At 39.8% G+C, this 22,463-nt stretch overlaps 1 protein-coding gene across 4 annotated transcripts in view; it reads left to right on the forward strand.

The window, feature by feature from the left end:
- esrrga (estrogen-related receptor gamma a) overlaps positions 1-22,463 on the forward strand; it is a gene marked incomplete at both ends in the record, with an annotated part of 45,655 nt that overhangs the window by 12,637 nt on the left and 10,555 nt on the right. For 2 of the 4 annotated variants that reach the window (XM_079246136.1, XM_079246137.1), the window contains 2 exons: positions 5,590-5,700; positions 8,146-8,307. In XM_079246136.1, coding sequence (XP_079102262.1) covers positions 5,590-5,700; positions 8,146-8,307 — 273 coding nt within the window. Of the gene's footprint in view, positions 1-5,587; positions 5,701-8,124; positions 8,308-22,463 lie in introns of all 4 variants that reach the window. The other 2 variants (XM_079246135.1, XM_079246134.1) reach the window with 2 other exon arrangements.

Below are 22,463 nucleotides of genomic sequence, written 5' to 3' on the forward strand. Positions count from 1 at the left end.
ATGTGTGGTTTAAACTTAAACAAACCAAAAATACTTTGATGGCCTGGCGACCCATCCAGGGCGTACCCTCCCCCTGCCTGCTGATCACTGGGATCGGTTCCGGTGTCCTATCGACCTTGAATCGGACTAAGTGGGAAAGAAAGTGAATGAATGAAAACCAAAAATACAAAACCACTTTCAGAAGGACCCTATTCAATCTGATACAGTCAGAAATTCACACACCAGTGACAGCCACCTGCCCACCGCCTCAGGCAGGGCTGTTCAGATCTGTTCTGGTCTAAACAAATGTCACTGCATGACACTATACAGCCTCCCAAAACCTCCTCCACACCTCTTGCATGCTCTCTTTATTTTTCTTTTCCTCTCTGGTATTTGATTTATTCGCATCCTTACGGTAATTCACACGCTTCTCGTTCTTTTTTTACTACAAAGAAAATTAACTTTAAAAGAGATATATTGTATGGTTTTATTTTCCGTGTTATATTTGTGTGCATCAAACTGACTTTCAAACATTAACACCCCAACTATGAACACAGTTCTCCCAGTTTTACCTTTTATTTCTCAATTAAGTCTTAATTCTGTTACTATTTTTTTACATTTAAAACAAACCAGGTTTTTGCTCTTCTTTTTAGGTCAAAAGGTAAGGTCTACAATCTTAATGTGTCAATACATTCTAGTCTTTGCCACATGAACAAATATCACCCACGGAAACACGCACTAGATTTAACGGGGTCTGTTGTCTTGTCCATCTCCTCACTCATCAGTTCATAAACCCAAAGGAAAACCTTTAATGTTATTATACAAACATGGTACTTTCAAACACACAAATACACATGTGCTGAAAAGCAGTGTGTCAAACTGGTATAAGGTTGAGAAAAACTTCTGATAAAATATAAATATGATAAAACTCTAAAAACTATAACAAGTTTTTTTAAAAAAAGGGGCAAATTTGCTTCCATTTTTCTTGTACTTCTCTTGTCATCTGATCAAACAAATCTATGTATTCTGATTGTCTATCTACTCTTTGCTCTCCATCCCACAGCTCTCCTTCTTCTTCATTTCCTCATTCCCTTATCATTTCATTGACTATCTGAAATCAATTTGTTTTGTGATTTCCTTCCATGCTCTTCTTTCTCTTCCTCCCCCCCCCCGTCTTTCTCCTGCATGCGCACTCAGGTGTCAAAGGCATTTTGCTTGCAATCCTTCAACTGTTCAAGAGCATGTAGGTACACACATATGCTGACAAAGAGTGACGCCAATGCAGCGTAAAAGATCCATCCTGATGTGATCAGTTCAGATCCTGCTATTGACAGACAGCAATATTCCCACGATGGAAATGATTCACCTTCATCACTGTCACAGAGCCTGGGGAGGGGTGGGGGCACATCGGTGGGTGTATGTGAGTACAGCTCTGTACAGCATGCATGAGACAAAAAAGAGTAAGAATGTAAGAAAGGTAAAAAAATAAAAAAAAACTGCTTAAATTAAGTGGATGTGAAGCAAAACAGTAGAGTGTGAATGAAAATCATGGCATTAGTTAGGTGTTAATATGTGTGTATAAATTAATCTAATTTCTCTTCTCTAATTTTCTTATTTTTTTGTTTTTTCTATCATTCAATATTTTTCAGAACTCTTTTCCTCCTTTATCAAGCCTTTTCTTTTTCCAAAATTTATTCTGTTGTGCTCCATCTTATTTTATAATTTATGGTTTACTTTCTTTTATCTCCCATTTGTTTTATCAATTATCCAATTAATTAAATTTTGATCATGTTTATTCATTTGTTTCATTTGGTCTTTTATTGTACTTATTCCATGGCCAATCATGCCCTCTTTGCCTTTTTTTTTTCCCTTCCTCTTAAAACATTTTATTTTTTGCCAATCCTTACATTGGACCCCTCCTCGTACTCCCCCTTTTATTGCTCTCCTTTTCTTTACTCTATGCCATTCTTTATGCTTTGAAGGGTCATTTGTTAGGAAGAGGTAACACACTCTCACTCTCCCACCAGCGTATTCTTGTCTCTTTTTTGTGGGCTTTGGAAATATAATTTTCAATTTTTAATTTGATTCATTTAGATTTGATCATTAATCAGTGCTGAGAGAGAGTTAATTTGGTGGAAAATAGATGAGGTAGTTAGAGACGACTCTTTATTAAGTGAGCTCAGCGTCTTTTAGGTGGATAGCAGAGCAGAGAGAAAGAAGAATTAAGGGTCTGTGTGTATGACTTTTTGTGTGAGGAAAAAGACCCCTATATGTAGCAGAAAGTGGTGGGGAAGTGCATTTAGTACGAAATGTAAACAACTTGTATATAAAAAAGAAGTTGTTATAATTAGACATGTCCTTGTTTGCTTGGTGGCAGTCAGGTTAAATCGTTTTATTTGAATGAATCTCACAGAGTGACGTTTAAATATTATTTTCTCTGTTACCACAATGTTGCACAGATAAGAAGAAAGACCATTTCACCCAGAGAACACACACTGAAAAAAATAGAAACACAATAGTTTTACTGTAATCAGAAAAAGTGCAGATTTGGCATAAGGTCCACATCAAGGTTTATAGTTCAGTAGCCTGACAGTATGCAATCTTTCTGGTGGTTCTTCATGTAATGCTCCTAAACCATTTTTCTAATGATGGCATTAAAAAAAAAAAAAAAAAAAACTCTGTGAGGAGGATATCTGGGGTCCCCCACAATGTTTGGTGCCCTGTTTCCACAGCAACTTTTTTCATGCTCTTACTAGAGCTCTGCATATCACTAGAATATTCTAATAAGTTAAGCTAGTATTCTTTTTTTTTATTATTATCATTTTTCTGAGGAAGACCAGCCTCTATTGGGCCTCATTCACTGCTAAAGAGGTGTTCTTTGACCACAAAAGGTCATCAGAGATCAGTAAGAGCTTGGTGTTTTTCACTCTCCACCATACAGCCTCTAATGCTGAGGAGTGGGTGTTCAGGTCATCGCTTCCGAAAGTTGATGATCATATCTTTTGTTTTGTCCACATTGAGTGCCAGATTGTTGACCCTGCAGACCAGAAGTTGTTTGACATCCTCCCTCGCCATGGTTTATCATATTTGCGTATCAGTCCAACTATTCTGGTGTCTTGATGAACAGGTTCTCCTTATGTCTAAAAGCTTGGTCATGTGTTAGCAAAGTAAACAGCAGTGGACTGAGCACACAGCCCTGAGGGGATCCTGTATTCAGCACAACGGAATAGATGTTCTGGTACCGCAAATGAAAGAATCCTAAACCAGTCTTCTTAACAAGAATTGGCAGTAGAATTATAAAAGAGAAGACAACTGAAAAGCAGCAACAGAGCAGTGATGCCTGACATGACACAAATACTACAGAGGTTAGGGATTGTATGGCTTTCCCTTGATTTACCAGTCTCTCAAAGTAAAATTGTATTCCAAGCTTAATTTTTTAGGTATGTTTATGGTTTAGCCTGATTGACTGATAGTCTGATTGAAAGCCTAATGGTAGGTGAACGCTATCTTCCCTCATATTGCATGCCACAGGAAGATTTGAACTACAGGCAAATGACCTTAGTTGCCAACACCTGCATCGCTACAGTTAAACTACTCCCATAAGTATCATTACAGTCACTGCAGTTGTCTTTTATTTTCATATCCTGCTGCCTTATTAATTTAGTAGCCAGGCCGGTGGTGCCACTGCCATACTTTATGGTGCCTTGCCTGTTTGTTTACTGCAGAGTACTTTTCTACACATCAAGGTAGGTTTGCAATTGGACTGGGCAGGAGGTGGAAGTGTGCTAGAAATACACACTCGTACACACATAATAGTGCTGAACAAAAACACAGTGAACCCTAAAGACTTTAAAAGACACATAAGCAATTTCTCACTAAATTGAATGTAAATCAGTTTAAAATACAGCAGTACTGACCTCTGGGTCTGTCGCCGCATGTTTTTAAGATCTTCTCATTTTTTTCTATTCAGTCTTCATTTTGTCTCCATCTTTTTGCACTTCTTTGTTCCTGCCTTGCTTCTCTTTTCTTCTTTTTTCTGACCAGCTACTGACCCGGGAACTGTCGAAGCGAGCTGCTTGTTAGGGCTTACACAAAACACAACATGGAGGTGTGGGTTAGAGAAATACAGACATCGTGCGAGTGTCTATGTGACAGGAAAAAGGGAAAAGAATAGTGTGTGAATGGGTTTGTACCTCCTGGTGTTAAGAGTCTCTTGACCGTTTGCTGACACTGGCCCCCCCACCGTACCTGGACTGTCAGTCCTTCTGTCCCCCCTATCTCAGTCTCATGCACTTGTACGTACACACACAAAACACACAGATGTGCATCATGTTAGGTTCACTGAGTTGGCAATAATTAAGCTGGCTGGACTTTTCCTAATATCCATAGAAAGAAATGTACATTTTTTTACGACACAGTAGTGTGAAATACATACACACCAGAGAAAAAACAAAAACAAAACAGAGGAACATGACGATTTTCTTACGACTCATAACTTCAGTCTAATGCACATACATCTTCCAAGACATTTTCCTTTTTGTTGCCAATACAAGTCTTTGTGTTAAATCTCTTAGGTGTGTTGTCTCTAATGCTGTCAGCGCATTTTTCAGAGGATTTAAATGTCTGTGTGAGCAAATCTCTTTCTCGCTCTCACCCTTTCCTCTCTTTCCTCTCCCTGTGCTTGTAGATTTAAAACAAACCCTCACTGTTTAAAATGCAGCAATTACAGCAATGTTGAAATATAAAACACTGTCCAGGTATTATCTTTAGTTGTTTATTGTTAGTCTTAATAATGATGCATTACAAAGGAAGGAAAGGTCTAAGATCAAGAAATGAGCATAATTATGTCCAATAACTGTATATTACGTGATTTTGTTAAAATATTGTAAACCCATGGACTAACTTATTGTACCATTTAATGCAATATTAACCACTTTTTTTTTTTTTACATACAAAAAGTTATATTTTAGTCTAGAGGTGTGAGAGAGACACATCTAAGACCTCACCCTTCATCCAGTGTGCACAAACCTTTTGACACATCCTCCTGAAGTTATTGATTTTACAGGTTAGTTGTACGTACAGAGATATCTGAGAGTGAGTTTTGAATCATTTGTGAGCAGTTTAAGCTCTCCTTTCGTCTCAGTTCCTTTCCTCTCCTATCTTTTCCACTCCTCCTTCACGTTACATGACACTTCTCTTTTCCTTATCCACCTTTAAGTGGTAACCACGGTAACATCCAATCCCCGAGAGATTGGCCTAATTCAATTAGGACTCCTTTGTATCAATTAATTAACGAGATAGAGCAGGAGGCAGCAATAGGGAGATCAAGATTGTGCACGAGACAGTATAGACTCACACAACTAGAGGGACAAATAGGAGAAGAGGCCTTTTACCCAAACGCTGCCTCTGTAAAATGTATTTTAGTATAAAATGTTAAATTTTAGTAAATTTAACATAAAGGTTAAAGAGTGAGCATATTTACAACCAAAAAACAACTCGCAGAAGTGCAGTTTTAATTTCTTATATTCCTCTAACCCTTCTTTTCTTTCTAATTAGCTTTTCCGTCATGTTGCATGCTGTATTGAGACATGCCTCTGTCATTTCTTACAGGAGTTCGTCTGGACAGGGTTCGTGGTGGAAGACAGAAATATAAGCGCCGGATAGATGCTGACAACAGCCCATACCTGAATCCACAGCTGGCTCTGCCTCCCAAGAAGCCATGTAAGGACGTACACACAAACACATCAAAATAAAATGTTGATGCACTGTTCTCTTTGGGATTGCTTCTCAGGAGCAGAAATGGCTCATATAGATCATAATCTATATAATGATACGCAAACACACACATTATTATGTGCAGAAGAAATAACAAAGCTCAAAGACTGAGTAGCACCGAGTGACTGTCCTGCAAAATGTTCAAATTCAAGCCTGTGCAGTGACTGTTTGAAGACTATTTATAGGATTTCCATCCGTTTCCATCTTAATGAAAACAGTTGGACGATAAAAACATTTAATAAACACAAACTCAGACACACAAAGACAGAGCCGGGATAGTGGGAAGCCCATCTGTTTGGGGCCGTGTTTATCTCCCTTTTTCTACTGCTACCAGTTTGGGATCGTAACATTTTATGTGTGTAATATTTCTCCATAAAGACATTCATTTAGCTACGGCTGGATTGGCTGCTATTCCTTTTACAAATAAAAGCCCACAGCCGAAGCTTGGTGATTGAAAAATTAACAAGAGATGTTGTAAGGGAGGGAGACAGACAGGTAGAGACAAAAAAAAAAAAAGACTAAACCTAAATGAGTGTGTCTGTCAGAGAGAAGAAGAGAGGAAGAGAGGGAGACCAGCCACAACCCTAATCCGGATTAAATCCAATCTGGCAACCACATCAAACTAGAGTTAGCTCTCTAGCTAACCGTCTGCCTGCACATAGAACACATGCACACACATACACCGTGCAGATTGAGCAGTGTTTAGCAGCTTGGTCCCCAAAGCCCATTTTGCTTAAAGCTGGAGCATATTCTGCTCCAGGCCAATATGCTGAATGGTCGCACGGCAGCTTACTGGGACTTTTGCACCACTAATCATTGAAATGATGGGATAATGTGAATGTGTATACACTATGTTTGTGTTGGCCTACACATTTCCTATGCGTGCTCTAGCTAACTCAACGTCTCCACCAGCAAGCTATTCTGTATATTAGTTTTTGTTAATCGTATTAAATTATATTTAACTCTAAAATCCTGTTGTTATTATCACACTCTTTGGCATTTTTTAGAAGAGTCAGCCAATTAATTATTTAGTCTATGTTTCCTATTTCTTCTGTTAGACCTCAATGAGCATATGTTCGCCTGAAAAACAAACCTAGATTTCTTTCTTCCGCACACAGTCAATGTACACACAAGATCCTTCTGTCCCTCTGTCTCTCTCAGACACACTCACACAGCCTATCTGTCTGTAGCCCAATCCCTAGCCTCAGCGTCCCCATTGATTGTGTGCAAACAGAACAATAGCCCAGGGTTTGGAAATGGGCTTCCATTGATTCTAATTAGGGAAACATTAAATAAGATTTACCCGCAGATAGTGCAGTGTGACTTGGATTGGTGGGGCTCAGATGACCCTGGAGCTACAAGATGTGCGTGTATGTTTGAGGATGCATATAAATGTATGTATAAGACACACATGCACATACACACTTTTGTCCATGTGGATGTAAGAGAATTGGGGATGGTGGACATTGTTAGATCAATACACACCTCATCCTCACAACTCTGTTTCAATCTGTCTTGCTGTTTATCTCCATCTAACTGTCGCTCTCTGGACTCTTCCTGTCTGTCTTTTACAATCTGCCCATAGCTCTATTTCTACCTGTCTGTCTCCCCCCCATAATCTCTCCTCTTTTGCAATCATTTACTCCGCTCTTATTCTTCTATCCTCTGTCAAAATTCCCATGCTTGATTAGTCTGCGGATTAATTTGGAAGCAGGATATCTGCCTGTTACTAATGGGCCATAGAGGTCTCATCACCACATGTCCCTATTACCATCTGTGCTGTTTAGCTTTTAGTGTTTATCTTTCCCTTCTGTCCATATCAGTGATGCTTCTTAGGGCTGTGATACTATGGATGACAATTTGGGCAACTTGGATCGCTGGCAGTAATTGCCTTTAATCGCACACTGGAGCTGCTCCCATTTGGAAAGCTTTCAATAAAAGTTTTGCTCTTTTATTGCATATATTGACATGTTTGATCCTGCTAAATAACAACTGAATATGTAATTTGTAACAGAGCGTAAAAATGTTAAACTGTCAGTGCCCTGCGAAAGATTGGTTTTGCACTTAAAACACATCACTTTGTTTGTTTTTGTTTGTTTTAAGTTATGATGCAAAGCGTTTTAGAGTGTACACCACTGAATTGTGTGATTTCATGCAACATGCCACCAGATCTCATGTCAAAACCTGTTCTGCTATATGAGGAAGTATTTTGATTGATGTATTCAGCAGAAGCTGTTATTTCAGAATTTATATATTTGACTTTTCACGTTTTTGCACCAGGTTGGTGTGGAACAGCTTGTAGCCTAACGAAGCAAAAATTCACCATCTCTCTGTCTCTGTGTCTTTCTCCTTGTCTGGTGGTCATGTCAGTTGCCTTTGGCTGCCTTGCAGATAACAAAATCGTCTCTCACCTGCTGGTGGCCGAGCCAGAGAAGATTTATGCCATGCCTGACCCAACAGTACCAGACAGCGACATTAAGGCCCTGACTACGCTGTGTGACCTGGCAGACAGAGAACTTGTGGTCAACATCGGCTGGGCCAAACACATCCCAGGTACGAAACAAAACACACATTGATATGTAAACAGTGCAGCACATGCATAACATATAAACATACCGCTTCTTTCCTGCCATGACCACACACAAAAATACATCTGTATAAGTAGGTATGTAGGCAGACAGACAGACAGATAGATTGATATTTTACAATTTGGCACATCTGTGCCTCACAACAGAGGAGAAAAGAACTGCTTCTAATCCTCTTAAACTCACTCCTTTTCTCTCTTAATCTGATCATTGTTGGATCTGCACTGTCGGATCACAAAAATTAATATAAGTGCACAGCTAAAAACAAGGATATTAGGGAAAAAATGACAAAGGCTTCTAAGCATAGAAGCTAAAAAAAAGGAGAAAGATCAGGACTTATGAGAAAGGAGGAACTGAAAAGTTTAATCTGGTTTACGTCTTAGTGAGGAAGCCTGCTGTGACAGCAGAGGAAGGAAGAGCAGCGCCTCAGATTAACACAGATTAGGACAAAATTATCCAATTATCATCTGAAAATATGGTAATAGAATAGAATAGAATAAATTAGGATGCTGTTACCTCTCCAGACAAACGGCAGATCAGAGACATACTGTAGCTTTAGTTGTGTGAACATGTGAACTATAACGTTACTTGTGTTTGATAACAGTCTATGAATGATACAGATATGATTCTGATGAGAAGGAAAAAAATCAACATGAAGAGACAGTCTGATAGAAATACACATTGCCTCTTGTAATGTATCGATCTGCTTTCGGCTATGTGGACAATAAGCAGACATCCATATTGATTCCTAAACTAAGAAAAACATTGAGAATTTGTTTTTCTCTTTTTTAAAACAGATGCAGCATCAATCCTATACCCTCCTTTTTTTTCTTTATTTTTGACTCTTCTAATCCTCCTGTGACCCTTTCCTCTGTCTGCTTTCTTCCTCACCTCGGAGCCTCCCTAATGTACAAATTGCTTACATACACAGAAATCACAAAGTCAGACCCAGATGAACACATGTGTCTGACTGTGATGTTTATTTGATGTATTTAGGTATTGAACTCATCCTTTCCTTTGGACCAAGTTAGCCAGGTTATCTGCTGGGTCTAGTGTGTTGTGTGTGTGTGTGTGTGTGTGTGTGTGTGTGTGTGTGTGTGTGTGTGTGTGTGTGTGTGTGCAGACTGTGTGTAGCTTTCTGTATAAAGGGAACGAAGCGCAACGATTGCTTGGAGGAGGAGAGAAGATGGCGTGATTAGATGAACGAGGAAGGCAATCCACTGCTCACAGAGAAAGATAGAACTCTTCATCTTCCAAGTGTGTGTGTGTGTGTGTGTGTGTGTGTGTTATAGGTGTGTTTGTGTGTGATGTGAACACCTTATGAAATCCTCACTGTTTACAGCACTGAACACTGATCTAATACTCACACTCGCACACACATACATGTCATCGCACAAAGTGATCTACTGTTCACTCATAGAGGAAAGGATTGTCAGAAAGAAATACGCCTCCTTAACGTTCTTTATCAGCTCCTGATACACACACACACACACACACACACACACACACACATGTGCACACATACCTCGAACAGAGGATAGACCTGTTAACCTGTTTGCAGCCATCTTGTGTCACATCTTGTTGTCTGTGTGTATGCGTGTGCGTGCATGTGAGAGATGACTGAGCAGAGTGCACACACATGCACAACTCTTCACTCGCCATGGTACAGTAATTTTTTTAATCAAATTGATGGAGAGAGACAGAGAGACAAAGAGAAAAAAGACAGGGGTAGAGAGAAGGGAGGTGAAGCCAATTTATGTTTCATGATATGGCTGTGCGGTGCCACACACACACGCACACACACACACAGATTTGCGATACACGCACACAAAGGCTGCTAACAGTGGTAACAACGTGTCAAGGCGAGCGCCAGGCAGCTAATTTGAAGTCATTAGATGTCTGCCGTACTGGCAACAATTTGTTACGCTCTCACACGCGCAAACACACACAGAAAAAAAACACATCACTTACACACAGCGAGTTAAGAGCCGTCTGTGGATAGCGAGGAGCCCAAATTGTAAACTAATTTAAACATCACTCAGTGTTAGAGAGGCTGCCTGCAAGACAGGCCCCCGGATAACAAGGCATGGGTACGTGTGTGTCTGTGTGTGTGTTCCTAGTCATGTTTGACAACGCAGAGTCGCCCAACCTAAGAGACATCTGACAACACACACGCGCATATATCGCTCTGCTATTGGTTCTTTTATTCTTAGACTTGCATATCTGTGTGTGTTCATTTCCATACTGATGTGGCCTTATGCAAACATTTGATATGTCTTTAGGAGAGGAAAATGAGGTTTCAGGGATAGTGTGTGCCTCTTTTCTCCCATAAGGAATTGTACATGTGTACCACACACACACAAACCCACACGGGTGTCAAAAGAAATCCATGCAAATACAAAAACAGAGCAGAGTAAAAGAAACCTTTTGCTGATTCAAACGGTGGGATAGGTTCGCATGTACACACCTGTTCACACACAATGAGTATGAACAGTAGGCCGTCACACGCTGGAAGCTGTGGTTATGTGGAACTATCAGAAGTTATTATTCAGAAGGCATGAAAGGCCTTACCGTCCAATAATATGGATTAGCGAAGAGAAGATCTCATTTTAATAGCTCTCAAAGAGACAACTCCAGATGCATATTAGGCTGCATGTCATAGTGAAGTGTGTGTGTGTGTGTGAGGACCAAAGAGCAGTCAGGTGAGAAGAGAAGGAGGAGAACAGCAAATATTTGAACAGTAGAGAATGAGAGAGTGAATTAAAAAAAAAAAGAAAGGCCATTCAAAATGAGCCATTTATCTGTCAGTAGAATTAGTCTTTTCATCCTCTCTTTCTGTCTCCCCCCATAATAACTAAATGACGACCAGGCAGTCATACTAGCAGCTCTTATCTAGACTCACGGACACAAAAGAGAAAGACAGACAGGCGAGCACTTGACTTGACGAAAGAGCGAGGAAGGAACAAATGAACGAATCAAGAGTAAGAGTCAGAACCTATAACGCAGCCTATTTTACCAGAACCAGGGGCCTTGCCATTAGTGCTTTTTCTTTACAACCCCCTCCCATTTTCGTTCTTATTCAAGAAAGAAATTACTCTTGGGCCACCCCTCCATTTCCCATTCACTATTCTCTTGCTTCCCTATCTCGTCTTACTTGCTCTTTCTTTTCTTACAGTCTTTCTCCCTCGCTGTCCCTCTCCCCCCTTTCAATTTTGACACTCAGGATAAGCAGTCTATGTGTCGGCAGTTACGCAGCACGATTGAGCTGTAAAGATGGGGGATGGGAGGTGGAAGGGTGTTGCCGTCGGTCCATTTATTTAATCGGTCTCCGTGGAGATAGGGGAGAAGTGATGTGGGTGGTGATGGGATAACAGGTGATGAAGGAAGTCCACTTTCTTCTTGTTGGGCGCATTTCTCTGATATACCTGAGCAGGGAATTTAACAGCTCTCACTTGCTTTTGTGTTTGTTCTTCAACACATAATTTATTGTTTTAATTTTAGTTTTTATGTTTGCTCCGAATCACGCAATTTCCTTGATCAACTTATATTTTTTAAAGTGTTTGATTAATAAAGTTTGTTTGACTGGGATTGTGCGTCATACGTCACTGCATAAATCTAAAAAAAAAGGGGACAATGCATTGAAGAAATTCATTTATTCATTTATTTTCTGAAATTCATTTATTCATTTATTTTCTATCACTAACCTTACACAACATGTCAAGTTTAATGTTAGGAAAAGTGCAGGTATAAAGGTGGCAGATTTCAGTCATATCAGCAAGTCATACTCGCTTTAGAAGAGGAAAGGAAAGAAGAGGATATTGAATGTGAATGAAACACACAGAGGTCACGTGTATTACCTCAGTGTAACAAGGATGCTCCCAAAGAGCCTTTAACACAAAACTGTTGTCCCAGTGGCTAACTATCCCCCTCCTCTGTTACCCCCTTCATTCTCATTTTCTTCCTCTGCCTCTCCCTCCTTTTCTTGCTCCCTCTGACCCGACCTCCCACCCTCTCTCTCTCTCCATGGTATCCTTAACCTCTTCATTATCAAGTCAACCTCATCTCTCAGCCCTGTCTCCTCCCACACTACCATTTTCTCATCCTCACAGCCAGCCATCATTTCTTTCTTTCTGATTATCTGCCTTGTGTGTGTCTCTGTAGAAACAAGGATCAAGATTTAAAGATTTCATTTCAGTCAACTCCTCTGTGGTCATGTAGTTAACTGAAATACACTGATGACTGAACAATATTACATCACAAACTGGTGAGGCACCCAGTGAGCAGAGCCTTGCCTAACTTTTCTCCCAGCTGCTGCTCTACTGTGCTCACTCTGTTTTTCCAACAGAAATGGTTTTCAGTTTGAGATTTAGTCAAGTAGTTGGACATTCAGGCTGCCAGTCGGGTTGTTAGTTAGCCAGCCAGTCAGTCAAGTAACTACACAGTCAGTCAATCATCCAGAAAGGCAGCCAGTAGTCAGCAAATATTGATTAATAGAAGTGTCCTGCTCCTTTTAGCAAATCAAATGTTGAGTCTCAGCAGCCAAGGGTAAACTCAACGCACACGCACACACCTACACACACACACACACACACACACACACACACACACGCGTGCACACTTGACTTTGATGGTGTAGCTCACTAAATTAACACTGACACACATTATAACACTTCGCAATGAGCTCCAAGAGATCCAGAACAGCATTGTGTGTGATTTTTGTTGCTGTTGTGTGTGAGCAAGTGTGTGTGTGCAGCAAGAGAAGAATGCAAAAAAAACCCTGACTGGTGATGATGTCACTTTCACAGCCCCCTTCACTAAGTCTGGTGATGCCATCAATCAGCCAAGAGGTTACTGGGCTGAGAGTGGTAAATCAGAGATGAAAACAGCTCACGCAACAAATGCTTTATTTATTCCTTCAGCTGTTTAATCAGTTAGATTTGTTATAAAAAGCATTTTTAAAGCATTATTATTTTTCTTCCTTGTGTTCTATGTCCTCTCTTCATCTGTGTTTGTCACCATGGCTAGTTCTTTTCATCTTTAAACACGTCTCCCACTGAAAGCTATTACCCAGTGCAATAAAATGTCATGAAAACACACACTGAAGTACTTGGGGACGAACACTCACACACACACACACACACACACACACACACACAAGTGGAAGTGCCCCCATTCTGTCGACCAAGGCTAGTTCACCTTGACAGTGGCAGCATGCTGGGTGCCTTTTTAACACACAAACATGGCACACAAAAAAAGATTTGAGTGCACTGACTATAGATATGCGCGCGTGCAGCAGCGCTCAAGCCAACATATAAATATAGATTGTGCACAAATATGATCACAGTATTACAAGGCTGAAAGATTAGAAATATTTTTTTCAAAGTAATGATCAAGTTGGCTAAATGAAACCATTTGTGTGATATCACAGACACCATTTTTTCCATATTCCAATTGTATCTTGTGAAATATGACTTCACTGGAATCTGATTTAGATATCGAATCACAATCGGATTTAGTTAATGGCTCTGGTCAGTTATGTTGCTCGTGTGTGGCTTCAGTTCATCTTCAAGCTTGTGCCTCAAGTCTCTGTTGATTTTCTCCCAGCTCTTCTCGCCATGTTTGATTTCCATTTTTGGCCATGCCAGAGCTAGATAATATATTTAGTGGCTGGGGTCTTGGTTTCACATGTGTGTGTTTGCTTATGTGAGCGTGAGTGTTTGCTTCATTGTCCAAATTCATGCAAAAGAGATATCTTATTTTCCGTTGCGCCGCCACTGTCATTTCCTTTTTGCAGCTCATACAAACAAACACACTAATGTTTGCAGATGGAAACAAATATTGATGAAATCAAATTAGAAAAAGATTATTTGATATCTGAGCTTAATGTTTGGATTAAGTTGGGATTTCTGTATTGGATTAGGCCTTTGAGAAGCTGAAACATTATTAAAAAAAAATCAACTGGAAGCACATTTTCTTATCTGTGCATTTGTTTTTGATTTTTTATTAACTTAGCTGTTTTGTTGTCACTTTGTCTTCTGTTCTGCCTTTTATCTCTTTGTGTTATCCTGTATTTTAATTGATTAATATTAAGACACTTGGTCAATGACAAAGAGGAATTGTTGATCAGAAAACACAAATGTTGTAACATACAAGTCAACAACATACCTCTTATTTTTCATGTGGCTTTATGCACCGCAGAATATAGTTTAAGTCACATCAAAACAAAGTGTGAGCAGCACTTTCACTTATTTTATAAACTTCTTTTGTGGCATTCCTATGATGTAACAAAGTTAAACACACACAGATGATCACTGAAGCTGTCTTAAATCACACACAACCACATGCTTTCACACAAGCAATAACAGTAATGCTATTCTTGTTGTAATATCATAAATCAAATAAGTCTTTAAAGTTGCTAAACAGATAAATGTTTCCCTTCTAGTAAACGTGACAAAAAACATAAATATTGAAGTTGTGAGATCTGTGCTCAGCCGCCTGTTTTTCCTTTTCTTATGACTTTGATTACATTTGCAAATCAAATTCATTTGTCTGTCAGCGTTTGATAAACAGCCTGCAAAAAGAATAGATCCGGCTAATCTACAACAAATATCTGTCGCACAACCACATGCGCACATTAGAAATAAGATGCAAATATGTTTTTTACACAAAGACACACTTTAAAAAAGTGAACACACACATTTAAAGCAGAAACTCACAGTGTGTGTACACATACACACCATGCAGGTTTATATGTGAAATCAGACGAGCAGTTACAAATAAATCAACAAACCATCTGAGTCCATCTTCATCTAAGTCATTACTTTCAAACAGTCAGCTTTTACTACTTTCATTTTGCTTGTGTGTGTGTGTGTGTTTGTGTGCACGCGCCCGTGTTCCGTTGTCTTAGAGACAGAGAGAGAGAGAGAGAGAGAGAGAGAGATGATATGATGTGATATGATATGCTAGCGGGGCATAAAGATAGATGATCATAATTACGCACAGGCCAAACTCCATTTCAAATTATCATCATCCTATTCTATCTGTTGGAGCACACACACACACACACACACACACACACCGGAAGAACATGCGGGGACTCATCCACCTCCACTCACATATCACACACCTATGCTTACTGCAAATGTAGTGGAAGGAGGGAGAGACTTGTCATGCTTTCACATTATTTCTGTTGGTTCATGCAAAGTTCACAGACAGGCATGAAATGGTTATTCTTCCCCTGTCCTGCCTCTGTCCCACTGTTTATATATCTCCCTTTTCCTCGCGGTATTCCTTACTCCGCTTTATTTAACTCTTTTTCTTCTCTTTCTTTCTGATGTTCCCTAATCTTTTCTTTACTGCCTTCCTTTTCCTCCACCTTTGCCTTTCTCTCCTCTCCAGTCATCGCTCTTAAATAACAGACTACAGGATTCATCCTTTCCATCAGGAAATAAGCAGGTGGGAAAATAGGATTGGAGTATGCCTGTCACCAGCTGGGAACGAATTATAGCCAATGCACACAACACATACAAAAAGAAAAACACCTGCAGGCAGGCAACAGTTTACAACCAACCCTTTATCAATGTACCGTTATAAATTCTTCAAATGAGATATAAAATATCATTTTAGCAAATATCTGACACATAACTCACAGTTATGTGTCAGATATTTGCTTTATCAAACCTGACTCCTCCTTGTATTATTGAACGTTTTCATGGAATAAGGAAAATGCTTAAAATGCACGTAAATAGCTAACAGATAAATTTACAGATAAAAATAACACTTGTGAAAATACGGATAAGAAATGCTTTCATGCTGAGATTTGTAAAAACATGACTCGGTGTTTCTGTTTCGTGTAAAAGCACTTTTAGGGATGTAGACAACAGAATGTTTCACAATTAAAATTTTGCTTTCGCTCCTCAGGACAAGTTTTCCTTGCAGACATTTTTACATACTGAGTTATTTTTATATGTTTCCTTCTTTTCAAATATTATGGTGTTGAGTTAAACATCTACGTTTCTTTTGTTTTTTAATGCCCTTTAATCCTTTTGCACTGATTGAGTGATGCAAATAATGCACGTGTTTGCACACAACATGTCATCCTGACAAGAGTTTGCCACTTCCCACCCACTGTGTGGTCAGGGACTGTCGTCCATCTTCTGGTGCATCTAAACACACACAAACACGCTCAGCAGTGACTATATGTGTATTTTGTTCTCTGTTTATTTTTTTAGGGATGTTTTATTTGCACACTGCTATCACAGCTGGCTGCCTTATTACCTGGGTCAGGCTGATGGGCTTGTATGCGGAGGTGTGTGTTTGTGTGTGTTAGCCCATTTTGCCTTTGTTTTTTATTCAGTCTGTGTTTCATTGTTTGCATGCACACGTCTATGTTTTACAGTACAATTGTATATTTGACAAACTTTTCTTTTATATGAGATAATGCATGTGTGTGGTTGGGTGTGTGTGTGTGTGTGTGTGTGCGTGTGTGTTCTCTGTCCATCAAGCCACACACACACATAGCCAAACCAAACCATTGGCTTGGTTGCTGATGATGACATATGAGTTCCTGGCCTTGGTAATGGCTGTTAAATCTCATAATTACACGCTTCTTTATTGCAATGCATAATGACCCTGCAGCACTATTGGACAATTAATTAAGATTTTCTGCCCAGGCTTTTTCCGGCCTAGATGAGGAGTTAGAATGAGGTCTAATGTTCTTGTCTTCAAGCTACGACATTAAGACATGGAGCTCCAGGAGAGAAGGCTCTGTGCGCATTTGTTTTCATCTCCGTCTTCCTCTCCGTCTGTTTATCTCTCTGTTCCGTCTCTGTGTTGCTCCATTGGTTTAGCCCTTCCTCTTTTCTGCCTGTCCTCAATGGTGATATTGGGGACCATATCTCTAATCTGTGAATGGTAAATTAATCTCTGTGGAGTTTCCATGGTCCTCTCTCTATGGAAGCTACGGGGGATTAAGCAGATAGAATCAAGACAGCTTCATAATCTCATATCGAGACACCAGGCCTGGACAGGGAGCACTGGGTTTTGTTTTAAAGCTATAATCAGCAAGATTCTGCTAATACTGCAATTGTGGCCTCACACAACTTCTATTGAACTGTGTTGCCCTACTTGTCATTTGGTAAATTTGAAAGACAGCTTTAGTTTTTATGCCATTGTAAAAGCAAACAAAAAAAAAAATTAACGCACAGCAGAGATGAAGGAAACCCATTTGCTGTTGCTTGAACTGTGGATTTTGTTTGAAAAGGTAAGCCACCAAAAGATCAATAGACTTTCACAAGTGAGTTCACTCAACAGAAAAGGAAAATCATACAGGATAGATAGATGGACAGATAGATAGATAGATAGATAGATAGATAGATAGATAGATAGAGAGAAAACGAGATTGTCTTCCTTTGTTTTAGTTGTTTTAGATACCATCAGATTGACTTTTCTTTTACTCTCAGTGCTATTTTAGAATTGAAATTTAATGTTAATCAGGGTCATTAAATGTGTGTTTCATGTGTGTGTGTGTTAATGTGCATTTGAGTCAGAGAGAGGCAGACAGGGAGAGTTGGTGCGTAAGATGCTCAGCTGTGTGTACACACAGTTAATTCCCCTGACAGATCTGCGCACACGTCCACACACTCACACATTCACAGGGTGGTCATTCCTGCCTGCATCAGCATTATACTGATGGAGGGAAGGGCAGGATGCAAAGGTGGAGGATGAGAGGAAGATTGATGGGCTGAGTGAAAGAAAAAGTGGAAAAAGAGCAGAAGAAGTGTAATGCTGGAAAATAGAACGTAGACTTTTACAGGATACTGATTTCAATGAGGAATTCTTAAACAGAGCTGAAGGTTATCACGGGAGCTGTACTCAAGTCTATATGGAGACAAGAAGACGTGGCCCCGATGGAGCTTGGAGTGCGCATGCCAATACACACACGCTAAGACATATGCCATACACACACATTCACATACTTCTTGACAATGCCCTGCTGGAGCTAGAAGTTGGTAATTAAAATGTAAATATTGATATTTTATTATTTGAAATGGCTCCACTGCATTGCTCCCAATGTCACTCCATCTGTCGTCTCCACAGAGACTTGGGGTTGCCCTCAACGACCAGCTGCCCCCACCCAAGCAACCCCCGCCACTACAAGCACTCGCCAACCAGCTCTGTGTTACTGCAATTTCATTTCGAGTCTAATTAAGTGTTAAATATTAGCACCCAGAACCACAGAGACAGCACACACCTCACACGCACACACAGAGGATACCACACACAATAAGCCTCTCCTGCTCTGTGTGTCTCTGTCTTACACACACACACACACACACAGAACACTCATCTCCACTACAGCAATGGGAAGATTTTAAGTGTTAATCTTGCAGTGCTGCTGATTGTGTCTAATGTATGCAATTAACAGTCAGCTAGGGCTGAGGGTTTGGTAATTAGCTGGCTGTTCACACTGATTAGAGGCTACCGCAACCCTATGACTGCTCTGCTCTCCCCCAGGCCGCACAGAAAAAAGGGGGTATGGTGGAAAGAGAGATTGTACGGGGGGATGGGAAAAGAAAGTGGGAAAAAATCATTTTAGCCAACAATCTGAAGCTGGGATGAAGGTGCTGGCATATAGCTGTGCGTGTATTATGTGTATAGTAAAAGTGACAAATTGCGTATCACAAAATGCTAGTTTTGCGCAGTCACGCCTCCTGCACAGCTTAGATTCACTTGTTTTGTATATTTGAGCAGAATCGTGGCCTCTGATCTCGTTTGATGTCATGAAATCCTAAACGTTTGACTGCATCTTGAACTGAAGATAAATTTGATGGTAGATCAAGTCAGGCCGACGGAGCAAGTGAGGCTACAGGCAAACAAAAGCCAGAATACAGAAGGTGGTAGAGCTTTCTGGAAAAAAAAGACTTTCTATTTATCACACACCAACATACACCCCATTGAAAAAGTTTTGTGGTAACACTGAAATGGTTTTAGCAGTTAAATGTGGAACCTGGTTCATGTTTAGCACTTTTATGCAGAATCAGTCCCTAACACGATGTGTTTTATCATCTAAGTGGCTACACTTATGTGTGTGTGGTTGAGTGTGTGTTCTGTGTGTGTGTCTTTAAGCTCTTCTAAATTAACTGGTTCTCTGGGTAGATTTGTTTCCATCTCGTTGCGCATCCCTGTGTAATTGGGTCAGCTGGTGGATGTGTGTGCGTGCGTGTGTGTGTGTGATAGAGACAGTATTTGCCAGTTTGCTTTCTGTGTGCATATATCTTGTGTGTGTTGTTTCAGCCTGGCCAAAGCCATCACAGGGGGTCCGTGTTCATTTTGGCCAGCGTCTGGCCGTATGGTACAGAACAGTTTGAGATGTGTGCACACACACATGCACAAACACACACCCACAAAGCACCACAAGGGAGCACTTGCATTGCACAGCATGCAACAGTGTGCACACATTTAAACACAAACACACACAGAAAGTGGAATGAGACAGAGCATCAGAGCCACATACAGTAGCGCAGTGTGCATACAGAGCAAACACACACACACACACACACACACACACACACACACACACACACACACACACACACACATCCTCGCAGGCCAGCGATGTTCTGGTAACTGTTGGAAACTTCACGTGTCCTCATGCAATCTCTATCTCAGTGGGCCAGTAGACTTAAATCTGTCTCCTGCAGAACACAATACGTGCACATGCTGAACACAGACAATCCAATGTTCTCAGTCACTGTTTTGGTTTCCTCTTTTAAAATCCCACAATAAGTTGTGGTAGTTTAATACTGTTAGATTTTGTGGAATGACTGAGAAAAACCAGCTCTTTCTCTGTAAATATCGAACTACTTTAAATTGTCTTTGAATTGTCTTCTGTGAAAGGTGCTATACAAATAAACTTGCCTTGCCTTACTTTAACTCTGCTTCTATATGCTGTGCTGTTGTAGCGTTGTTGGATTTTTTACCACACTCATGGTTTCTGATTTTTCCAGATCATCAGCCCCAAAAGTTTTGAATCTGGCCCCTTATATCCAAAACTGTAATCTGCTACTGTTCATAGTGTTTATATTACTACTATATTTGCACTTTGTGTTGATAACATAAGAAACTAAATAAGTTACCTGCCACCTTTTCCTCCAGTCGCTCTCATCTGTTGCTTCTCACACACGTCCACTCACTTGTTTGTCACTTCTGGGTGGCGGGGGGGGTCTGATCAGCACAGAAGTTACTGGGTGTTACGTGAAACCAGCCTTTCCCAAAATGGGGGATCCCGATCCTCAATGTCACCCCAAAATTTTTTCAGGGGGCTATGTCAGTGTTAAATCTACATATCCTACTTTCTTTTCTTTTTTTATTTCTTTGAACGAAGTTTTAATCAGTGCTGTCAAAATTAAGTTAACGTAAAGATCAACCTGTGGAAATAATGCATTATTTTTTCAATGCATAAACAAAAGTTATTACTTGAACCATTCTAAATTCTGAATTTCACAAAATCTTAATGTGAGACGATGTTTTTTGGCATATGGTACTTTGTCATAACAGTGAGGATAATCTACCAAAAGTAACTTTATCCTCCTGATTTATGAAGATACTGAAGAATTTGCAGCCTTAAAATTTAGAGTAGATTGAGCCAAGCTCTGTCTCTCACTCATTGCCTTTACAAGTGCCATAAGCCTCTGAGGGAACATGAATCGTGTATGAAGAGGAGCACGCAGAGGGGTTGAAGGGGGGGGGGGGGGGGGGGGGGGGGGTCAAATGGCAGTTAAGCTTAATAGACATATCACCATCGTATTGGTTAAAACAATTAGTGAAGTTTTATTTAGTTTAGTATTTTTGAGTTTAGTATTAGAGTATTTAATTAACTGGCTACGTTTAGATTTTAACCAATATAGTAGAAAAAAATGCTTCTGAAAAATATCTCCTACCCTTCCTTTAACTCCAACAGCACCGCATCACTGGCTGTTTGTTTTTACCTGTCTGTGAGTGATGAGGTTTAGCCACCCTGCACCAGGATAAACATCTTTGGTTACTAAATGTGTTAAATCGTATGTATTTTTACTTTATTTAATGACATTTCTGAAACACTTGAAGCATATTCTTCAAACTTCAGTGCAGAAATAATTTGATAAGCCAATGAACCTCTGCTGCAATATTGTTTAGACACACTGAGAAGTTTCTTGTCATGTTTGTCATTTGGCCAATTCCAAGTGCTACAGAGCAGAGTGAGGTGTCGGAGGTAGAGACAGAATCTCTTCAACAGGTTTAAGCTCTACAAAAATCTGTAGAGGAGCTGTATTTTTAACATTATCTGTTGGTGTAATCAGATAATGCCTCAAGAAAACTTGTGAAAGATTATGTCTCGGCTTGCAGTTGGAAAGCCGTGTTTGTGCTCACTTTACATTTTTATTTTTTAAGTTTTGTGGTTATTATCATCCAGTTAGCAAAGTGAGCAAATAAAATATAATAACTACATTATTAAGTTAAATGCATGAATTACTACCATCCATCTTCATCCTTTGAATTAAAGATAAAGAATAATCTTTGTCTAGCGAATTTCTATCTCTGTGATACACATGACATTAACCGTGTCTCTGTAAATGTTGGCCTATTTTTAAGCAAAACTTGGTCCCACACTGGGATTAAGTTGGTAGTTGGCTCATTCAGATCAGATTTAGCCCAGTAGCACTAATTTGACCTGTTTCTTGCCTGGATAGCATGTTGGCCATGTGCACACCTTCTGAAGTTTCCAGTTTCTCAGTATTTTTATTCATGTGTTATTAACAGTGAATAAAAGTGGTTAAAGTTTAATAAAAACAAATGAAAAAAAAAACAAAAAAAAACCTCCCAACCATGGAAAACAAGTTAAGTGTGCAGGATTTTGCATGAGAATAGCTTGGCCAGATAAACATCTTAGAATGTTTGAAATACCCTAAAATTTAGGGTCCAACTTGACTTGCAGACTGTGAAGACAAGTCATGTGTTAATAACTGGGACCATATCACCATCGCAACCAGTTTTCACACCTGTCACATTAATACACACACACACACACACACACACACACACACAGTAGACTTTATTGATGCAACAGTTATTTCACCAACAAGC

The sequence above is a fragment of the Telmatherina bonti genome (assembly GCF_933228915.1).
Source record: "Telmatherina bonti genome assembly, chromosome: 1".
Classification (NCBI taxonomy): Eukaryota; Metazoa; Chordata; class Actinopteri; order Atheriniformes; family Telmatherinidae; genus Telmatherina; species Telmatherina bonti.